The sequence below is a fragment of the Corythoichthys intestinalis genome, chromosome 1 (genome assembly GCF_030265065.1).
Source record: "Corythoichthys intestinalis isolate RoL2023-P3 chromosome 1, ASM3026506v1, whole genome shotgun sequence".
Classification (NCBI taxonomy): domain Eukaryota; kingdom Metazoa; phylum Chordata; class Actinopteri; order Syngnathiformes; family Syngnathidae; genus Corythoichthys; species Corythoichthys intestinalis.
The window spans coordinates 27,179,191-27,188,206 of NC_080395.1; the positions used below are offsets into that span (position 1 = coordinate 27,179,191).

At 43.2% G+C, this 9,016-nt stretch overlaps 1 protein-coding gene across 1 annotated transcript; it reads left to right on the top strand.

The window, feature by feature from the left end:
- Positions 1-690: 690 nt before the first annotated feature.
- Positions 691-7,981, top strand: LOC130912108 (uncharacterized). Its single transcript, XM_057829945.1, has 3 exons — positions 691-900; positions 1,089-7,672; positions 7,861-7,981. The coding sequence occupies exon 2, from the start codon at positions 1,291-1,293 to the stop codon at positions 7,300-7,302; it is 6,012 nt and encodes a 2,003-aa protein (XP_057685928.1). The 5' UTR covers positions 691-900; positions 1,089-1,290; the 3' UTR covers positions 7,303-7,672; positions 7,861-7,981.
- Positions 7,982-9,016: the final 1,035 nt, after the last annotated feature.

A 9,016-nucleotide genomic window follows, 5' to 3' on the forward strand; every position in this document is an offset into this window, starting at 1 on the left:
AGAGGAAAATATGTTAGGGAGCCCTGTCACTGTCTTGCTGAACACAACACACACTCAGAGATACTGGTGAGTCGTGACGAAACTTAACTCCACTAAAACTTTTGATTTGGAAAATGCATGGCTTGGGCCAGATGGATGTCCCAGCTAGACCCTTGAATCAGAGGGTCAACTTACTTGAGAGAATCATCGGACCATTGTGAACAATTGGGTGGCGAATTAATCATAGACTATAAACTATGTACATACACAACTACAATACCAATGACTCAAGTGTGAACATTAACGATCACCGATGGATCGGTTTTCTGCTTCTTACGAGGGTCACTCAAGCTGCAGTGTATTCCAGTTGACTGAGGGTGAATAGTGTACTAACACCGGGATTGTTAAACAAGGCAATTATGAAAAATCTCAGTGGAAATAGAGGAAACCAGTAGAGGTGTGCGAAATTTCCGATTCTTAGATTATTTGCGATTCGGCCGTGGAAGATTCAAGAACGATTCACAAACATCCAAATTCCAATTATTGAATTATACCAGGTAAAGCGGAAATAAAACAGTCAGCGCGGTCTTCAGGATGCAATGAGTAACAGACCGAGAGTGTCATGCCTTTTTGTTAAAAAGACAAAAGTAATTCATAAGTTAATAAGTTAGTTAAAATTCTATAAGTTAGTTCAAATGTAAATATTGTAGTCCAAAGAGTTCATCTAAAAATGATAGCGAGTGAGACATCGCCTTTTCCAGCAAACGTGCATTTATGTTGAAAGCAAGAGCATCTGTCGCAATTAGCGATCTTTGTCGTCAGCCTTTTTTCCTCCTTCCAAGCATGTTTCTCAGCGCCTGCGAGGCTTAAAACATCGACGAACTTGCTCTGCCGGCTAAGCCTTGGCTAACCTTCGTCTTTGTGAGTTTTTAGTTGGTTTGTATGTTGAGTTTGAAGGAAAAATGTGTGTTTTGTTTATGGCGAACTTTTTCGTTATTCATTGATATGACTGGAGACATTGTGTTTGTGCTAAGCTACTCACACGTGCAAGATATTAATGTATAACATTTTGAATGTATTATTAATTTATATTTCGTATTGTATTTCAGTTACCGCATCACAACAACAACATACGTTATACACACAAATTGAGACCTCCATAAAATCAAGAAAAGTACGCCTTGTCTTTGGAGAGTTTCATTTATTGGTTCGCTGGCTGTATAGCAACACACGTGACGTGTTGTGAGGACAGCACAGTAAAAAGACGATTACTCAGCGGGCTCCAGCAGCACAGAGCTATATCGAGGCAACATGAGTCTCCGCTCAGGAAGAAGCTATCTGGGAGGTTACGACCAACAGACTGAAGATGAAGCAGCCCTCCAGCCACAAATCGACTCGGAAGACGAACTGGACGCCGGGACAGCCACAGATCGACTAGACCCTACAGTCCAGCCGTCGTCGATGGAGCAACGTTCTTCACCTCAACAGCGGTCTTCACCTCAACAGCGGTCTTCACCTCAACAGCGGCCTTCACCGCAGCGTCAGCCTTCACCTCAGCAGCAGCCTTCACCGCGGCGACAGCCTTCACCTCAACAGTGGTCTTCGCCTCGCCAACAACTTTCGCCTCAACAGTGGTCCTCGCCTCGACGACAGCCTTCACCTCCACGCAGCACTAGGTCCAGCGCTCCCAGTCGGCGGTCACACTCATCTTCATCGTCGGTTTTCTCAGCAACAAGGGCTTACGCCAAAGCTCAGGCAGCCAAGGCCCAACTTAGCTTTGCTGAAAAGGAAGCTAACATGATGAGGCAAAGAGCAGAATTAGAGGCTAGTCTCCACGTTCTGAAGTGTGAAAAAGAAATAGCTGCAGCTGAAGCTGAAGCTGCAGCCTACGAAGAAGTAGAACGTCAGAGCGGGGAGTCAGACATAGAACCTCAAATTGAAAATGTGCCTTTGAATTCAATACAGCGCACTAGTGAATATGTTGAACAGCAACACAAATTATTAGTGCCATCAAAAACAGTAGTTAATAGCTCGGACATGCAAGTCACAAATGAACATGTCAGAGTTAAAGCCGAAACTTCGCACGTCTCAGAACCCACGATTCAGGGCGTCAAACACGAAATGAAAATAAATCAAAATATAAATAACACCCAGTCTTTGAACCCACACGCTCATACGTTTCAACCGGCAAAAAACAACCAAATTGAACTAAATGGAGCAGCAGAGTTCGCTAAATATCTCATACGCAAAGAATTGGTCAGTACTGGTTTACTGCAATTTGATGATAAACCAGAAAACTTCCGAGCTTGGAAGGCGTCCTTCGTCAGCTCGACAAAAGATCTGAATTTGTCCGCTAGAGAGGAATTAGACTTACTAACAAAGTGGTTGGGGCCAAAATCAGCAGAACAAGCTAAAAGAATCCGCATAGTTCACACTCTTAATCCCGCTAAAGGTACAAAAATGATTTGGGAACGCCTCGAAGAGTGTTATGGATCCTCAGAAGCGATCGAAGATGCACTTCTAAAAAAGATAGAAGAGTTCCCAAGACTAACAAATAAAGATCCAACCAAGCTTAGAGAACTTGGTGACATCTTGTTAGAGTTAGAGTGGGCAAAATCAGACGGAACACTTCCAGGGCTTGCGTATCTTGACACGGCACGAGGGGTAAGGCAAATAGTTGAAAAACTCCCCTTTAATTTACAAGAAAGGTGGACAGTAGTGGGCTCACAATATAAAGACACTCACAGTGTGCCGTTTCCCCCTTTCTCAGTTTTCGTGCAGTTTGTACAGCAACAGGCGAAAATGCGAAATGATCCGAGCTTCGCCTTATACAACAGTAACGCTCAAACGTCCAGTCGCACAGAGAGGTCGACACCACACAATCGTAAATTTGCTGTGACAGTACACAGAACAGACGTTGCAATCGAAAATCAGAGTGGGCCTGACCAAAATAAAATAGAGGAGCCAGATCGGCAATGCCCAATTCACAAAAAGCCACATCCTCTCAAAAAATGCAAACTGTTTAGAGACAAGCCTATGGAAGAGCGCCGCACCTTCCTCAAAGAGCATCGCATTTGTTATAGGTGTTGTGGCTCAGTACAACATGTTGCAAAAGATTGCAAGGTGGCAGTCAAGTGTGTTGAGTGCAACAGTCCTAACCACGTGTGGGCACTTCATCCAGGTCCCACTCCTGTTCCCAAAAATGACGTCTCAGAAAGTTCAGTTACTGAGCAGGAAACTGCAGTGCTTTCCATGTGTACGGAAGTATGCGGTCAAAATGAAAGCCCTCGCTCTTGCTCCAAAATCTGTTTAGTGAGAGCTTATCCAGAAGGCCAAAAACACAAAATGCTAAATATGTACGCAGTGATCGATGAACAAAGCAATAGGTCCCTGGCAAGAACAGAGTTCTTTAATTTGTTTGAAATCAAGGCCAAACCTGCTCCATACACCCTAAAAACATGTTCTGGAAAGGCAGAAACCTCAGGCAGAAGAGCAGCAAACTTCTTCATACAGTCAATGGATGGCAAAACTGACATCAAACTGCCTCCTTTGATTGAATGTGACTCAATACTCGATGACAGATCAGAAATACCATCACCTGAGATTGCAAAGCACCATCCTCATCTCTTCAGAATTGCAGACAAAATTCAACCCATTGATCACCACGCTCCAATCCTTCTACTCCTGGGAAGAGACGTTCTCAGGGTTCATAAGGTACGTGAGCAGATTAACGGGCCCAACAACGCTCCCTACGCCCAAAGACTGGATTTGGGTTGGGTTGTAGTGGGGGAGGTATGTTTAGGCAAGATTCACGGCAACACAGAGGTCAATGTTTACAAAACGCACATGTTGGACAATGGGCGCACAACCTTTCTTCAGCCATGTCCAAATGTCATTACTGTAAAAGAGGACCATAGTGTTGGGATTGAGCAAAACATACTGACAAGTACAAACAGAATGGACTCTGTAGACATCACAGACAAGCTAGGTCAATCTGTGTTTGACAGAGATGAATCAGATGACAAGGTAGCACTGTCCATAGATGACAAAACCTTCCTAACGATCATGAAGAACAACGTGAGCAAAAACAAAGAGAACAATTGGGTCGCTCCTTTGCCTTTCCGCAGTCCAAGGAGGAGGCTTCCAAACAATAGAGATGCAACCCTGAAGCGTCTCTATTCACTTAAAAAGACTTTGGAAAAGAAACCAAAAATGAAAGAGCATTACATCCAATTTATGCAGAAAATGCTGGATAATGATCAAGCTGAACTTGCACCGCCTCTACCTGAAGGTAAAGAACACTGGTATTTGCCAACATTTGGCGTATATCACCCGCAGAAACCAGATCAAATTAGAGTCGTGTTCGATTCTAGTGCAGAGTGTGATGGTACGTCCCTTAACCAAGTGCTATTAAGTGGACCCGATCTGAACAATTCCCTGTTAGGTGTCTTGATGCGATTCCGGAAGGAACCAGTTGCCTTAACAGCGGACATTCAGCAAATGTTTTATTGCTTTGAGGTGTGCGAAGACCACAGGGACTATCTTCGCTACCTCTGGTTTAAAGACAATGACCTTACAAAAAATGTAGTGGAATACCGAATGAAAGTACATGTCTTCGGTAACAGTCCATCACCTGCTGTTGCCATTTACTGTATGCGCCGGGCAGCAGAGGAGGGTGAGCAAGAACACGGCACAGATGCTAGACAGTTTGTCGAGACACAGTTCTATGTCGACGATGGACTTACATCTGTTCCCACTCCAGAACATGCAATTGACCTGTTAACAAGAACAAAAGGCTTGTTAGCAGAATCCAACCTGCACCTTCACAAAATTGCATCGAATTGCAGCTTGGTCATGGAAGCATTTCCTATGGAGGACCGTGCAAAGGAACTGAAACATCTGGACCTTGGAGTTGATCCCCTTCCAGTTCAGAAAAGCCTAGGACTTTGTTGGAATTTGGAAACTGACAGTTTCACTTATCGTGTATCCAATGAAACAAAACCATTCACACGCAGAGGAGTGCTATCGACAATCAATAGCCTCTATGACCCGTTAGGATTTGCTGCTCCTATAATCCTGCAGGGCAAGGCACTGCTCAGAGAACTGTCATGTGATGAGAAAGACTGGGACGCACATCTTCCCCCTGAAAAAGAGCAGTTGTGGATCTCGTGGAAAGACTCTTTGAATGCTCTTGAGGATCTGGAAATAAAAAGGTGCTATGGGCCAGGTTCAGTGAGTACTATGCAAAGTCATGATTTGTTTGTTTTCTCAGATGCATCAACTGTGGCGATAGGGGCAGCAGCTTACCTGCGCTCTGTGGACAGTCAAGGCCAATATCACGTAGGCTTCGTGATGGGAAAGTCTAAACTAGCTCCTCGTCCGGCACACACTGTTCCTCGGCTTGAACTTTGTGCTGCCGTGCTCGCAGTAGAGATGTACGAGTTAATCCGAGATGAGATGGACATTCAAATTCACAATGTCAAGTTTTTCACCGACAGCCGTATTGTGTTAGGATACATACATAATTCTTCGAAAAGATTCTACATGTATGTAGCCAACCGAGTCACACGAATTAGGAGATCTACACAACCAGAACAATGGTGCTACGTGCCAACAGAGTTAAACCCAGCAGATCAGGCGACTAGGTCACTCCAAGCTGCTGAACTCAAAAACAGTAACTGGTTCACCGGGCCAAAATTTCTGTATTCAAATGACTCGCCCAAAGTCAGTCAGTTCCCACTTGTCGAACCCGAAAATGACAAAGAAATGCGTCAAGAAGTAAAAACGCTTACTACCTCAGTACTAGAGTCAGAGCTTGGTTCAGAGCGCTTCAAAAGGTTCTCAAGCTGGACAACAGCATGCAAGGCAATATCCAGGCTCATTCAATTTGTTGCCCTCTTTAAGCAAAGAAAGGCAGGGTTTTCAAGTCACATAACAAGTATGGAAGAATTCACTCAAGCCAAAAATATCATTATAAGATCAGTCCAGCAGGATGCATACAGTGGGATCATTAAAAAAGTAAAACAGGGGAAAATGATTGGTTCAAGAAAAGAGACACTCATGAAACTTAACCCAGTTTTGGACAAGGATGGACTTTTGCGAATCGGTGGGCGCCTATCTTCTGCTGAACTTAATGAAGATGAAAAACACCCTCTGATCATCCCATCTTCCAGTCACGTAGCCACACTCCTAGTGCGACACTTCCACGAACAGTCTGCTCATCAGGGACGGCACATCACAGAAGGAGCTGTCCGTAGTGCTGGGTTCTGGATAGTGGGAGGTAAGCGGCTCGTTTCTTCTTTGATACACAACTGTGTCACCTGCCGCAAGTTGCGTGGCAAAATGCAGTTTCAGAAAATGGCTGATTTGCCTGCTGACCGAGTGACTCCAGAGCCCCCTTTCACAACAGTGGGCTTGGACGTGTTCGGGCCATGGACAATAGTTACACGTCGCACGAGAGGTGGCAGTGCACTAAGCAAACGGTGGGCTGTTATTTTCTCATGCATGACAACTAGGGCCGTACATATCGAGCTAATTGAAAGCATGTCAACTGACAGCTTTATAAATGCATTAAGGAGATTTTTTGCAGTTCGTGGGCCAGCTAAACTTTTGCGTTCAGATCGAGGAACTAATTTTGTTGGAGCTTGTAAAGAACTGGGCTTGGACACTGATAAGTCAGCTACAGGAAAGTTCCTTCAAGAGAAAGGATGTGCATGGACATTTAACCCACCTCATGCATCCCACATGGGAGGGTCTTGGGAACGTCTCATTGGGGTAGCTAGGCGCATCCTGGAAGCTATGTTGACAAAAAATGCTCAGACCAATCTGTCTCATGAGATTTTAAGCACATTCATGGCTGAAGTGATGGCTATTATTAATGCAAGACCTCTAGTCCCAGTGTCCACAGATCCTGAGTCCCCAACAGTACTCACTCCAGCAATGCTACTAACTCAAAAGGCAAGTTCCGTTTCAGCTCCATCCGGAAACTTTTCCCAGGGTCAGCTATATGGGAAACAATGGAAACGGGTCCAACATCTGGCGGACACGTTTTGGAAAAGATGGAAAATGGAATATTTGTCTAGCTTGCAAAAACGTTCAAAATGGACGAACAATCAACCGAATGTGAAAGAAGGAGACATTGTCCTGTTGAAAGATGCTCAAGCACACAGGAACGAATGGCCAATGGGACTGATAGTTAGAACTGTACCCAGCGGTGACAATAGGGTCCGCAAAGTTGAAGTGCGGATCGTGAGAGATGGCACAGCCAAAGTGTTCTTAAGACCTGTGTCAGAAATTGTTGTTTTACTTTCAGATATTAACTGAATACCACATGTGATGTCATATGTTTCTCGTTTAATAGTGATATAATGTAATTATATCAAGCGGGGAGTGTCATGCCTTTTTGTTAAAAAGACAAAAGTAATTCATAAGTTAATAAGTTAGTTAAAATTCTATAAGTTAGTTCAAATGTAAATATTGTAGTCCAAAGAGTTCATCTAAAAATGATAGCGAGTGAGACATCGCCTTTTCCAGCAAACGTGCATTTATGTTGAAAGCAAGAGCATCTGTCGCAATTAGCGATCTTTGTCGTCAGCCTTTTTTCCTCCTTCCAAGCATGTTTCTCAGCGCCTGCGAGGCTTAAAACATCGACGAACTTGCTCTGCCGGCTAAGCCTTGGCTAACCTTCGTCTTTGTGAGTTTTTAGTTGGTTTGTATGTTGAGTTTGAAGGAAAAATGTGTGTTTTGTTTATGGCGAACTTTTTCGTTATTCATTGATATGACTGGAGACATTGTGTTTGTGCTAAGCTACTCACACGTGCAAGATATTAATGTATAACATTTTGAATGTATTATTAATTTATATTTCGTATTGTATTTCAGTTACCGCATCACAACAACAACATACGTTATACACACAAATTGAGACCTCCATAAAATCAAGAAAAGTACGCCTTGTCTTTGGAGAGTTTCATTTATTGGTTCGCTGGCTGTATAGCAACACACGTGACGTGTTGTGAGGACAGCACAGAGAGTAAATATCATGTTCAACTCATGCCGCTAGATATAAAAAAAAAAAAAAAAAAACAATAATACCTGACTGCGGCTGTCAGCCGCTACAAACAGCGCCCAGTTGCTAGTTGCTACAAACTTACGGCAACATACCCCTATGGTGGATATCACATATATCTAGAACTAGATGCGAAATGACAGACAACGGCCGTGTTAGATCATATACCAAGAACTAGATGCGAAATGACAGACAACGGCCGTGTTAGATCATATACCAAGAACTAGATGCGAAATGACAGACTTTCCCGCGCTTGTAAACAGGCGCCATCTTAAAGCAGTAGACTTCTCTAGAAGGCTCTTGTAGCGAACCTAATTATTTTTTATCTGAAAAAAAAAAAAAAAAAAAAAATCGGCAAAATCTTGACTTGAATCTATCTTTAAATGATGAAACAGTTTTATAACTTTCACGTTGAAAGTTGACAGAAAGGAAATTATGGAATAACGGGAGCAATTTTAACAACTTTAACGGTTGATTCACAACATTAAATTAATTGAAAGTAGTTTAAAGCTGGCGATACAGAATGGGGACTTGAGTATTTTATTTAATGTTTTTAACGGTATACTTGATACTGAAATAGTAGTTTGTTTAGCCTGAGAGGATTTTTGAACAATTTTGGAACTAGTGTACAAAAAATTAAAAGCAGGTAGGGGTGGTGGGGGGGGTTGTGGTACATCAATAATCGATTTATAATCGAATCGGAGCCTATGAACCGTGATCGTAATCGAATCATTAGGTGCCCAAAGATTCCCATCTCAAGAAACCAGTCCTCACCAGTGGCCCAATTGTGAAAATTCACAACCACTCAGCTATTTGTTACCTCATCCTATTCAGCGTCACCCAGGCTATGATCTGAGTTCACTAGATACCCTGCACTGGTCACTAGTCAATCAAAAGGCATTTCATCAAGCCGGTGGAAAGTGAACTGAAATGCATGAATATCAGTTTTGTGATCCACTAGACCACAAA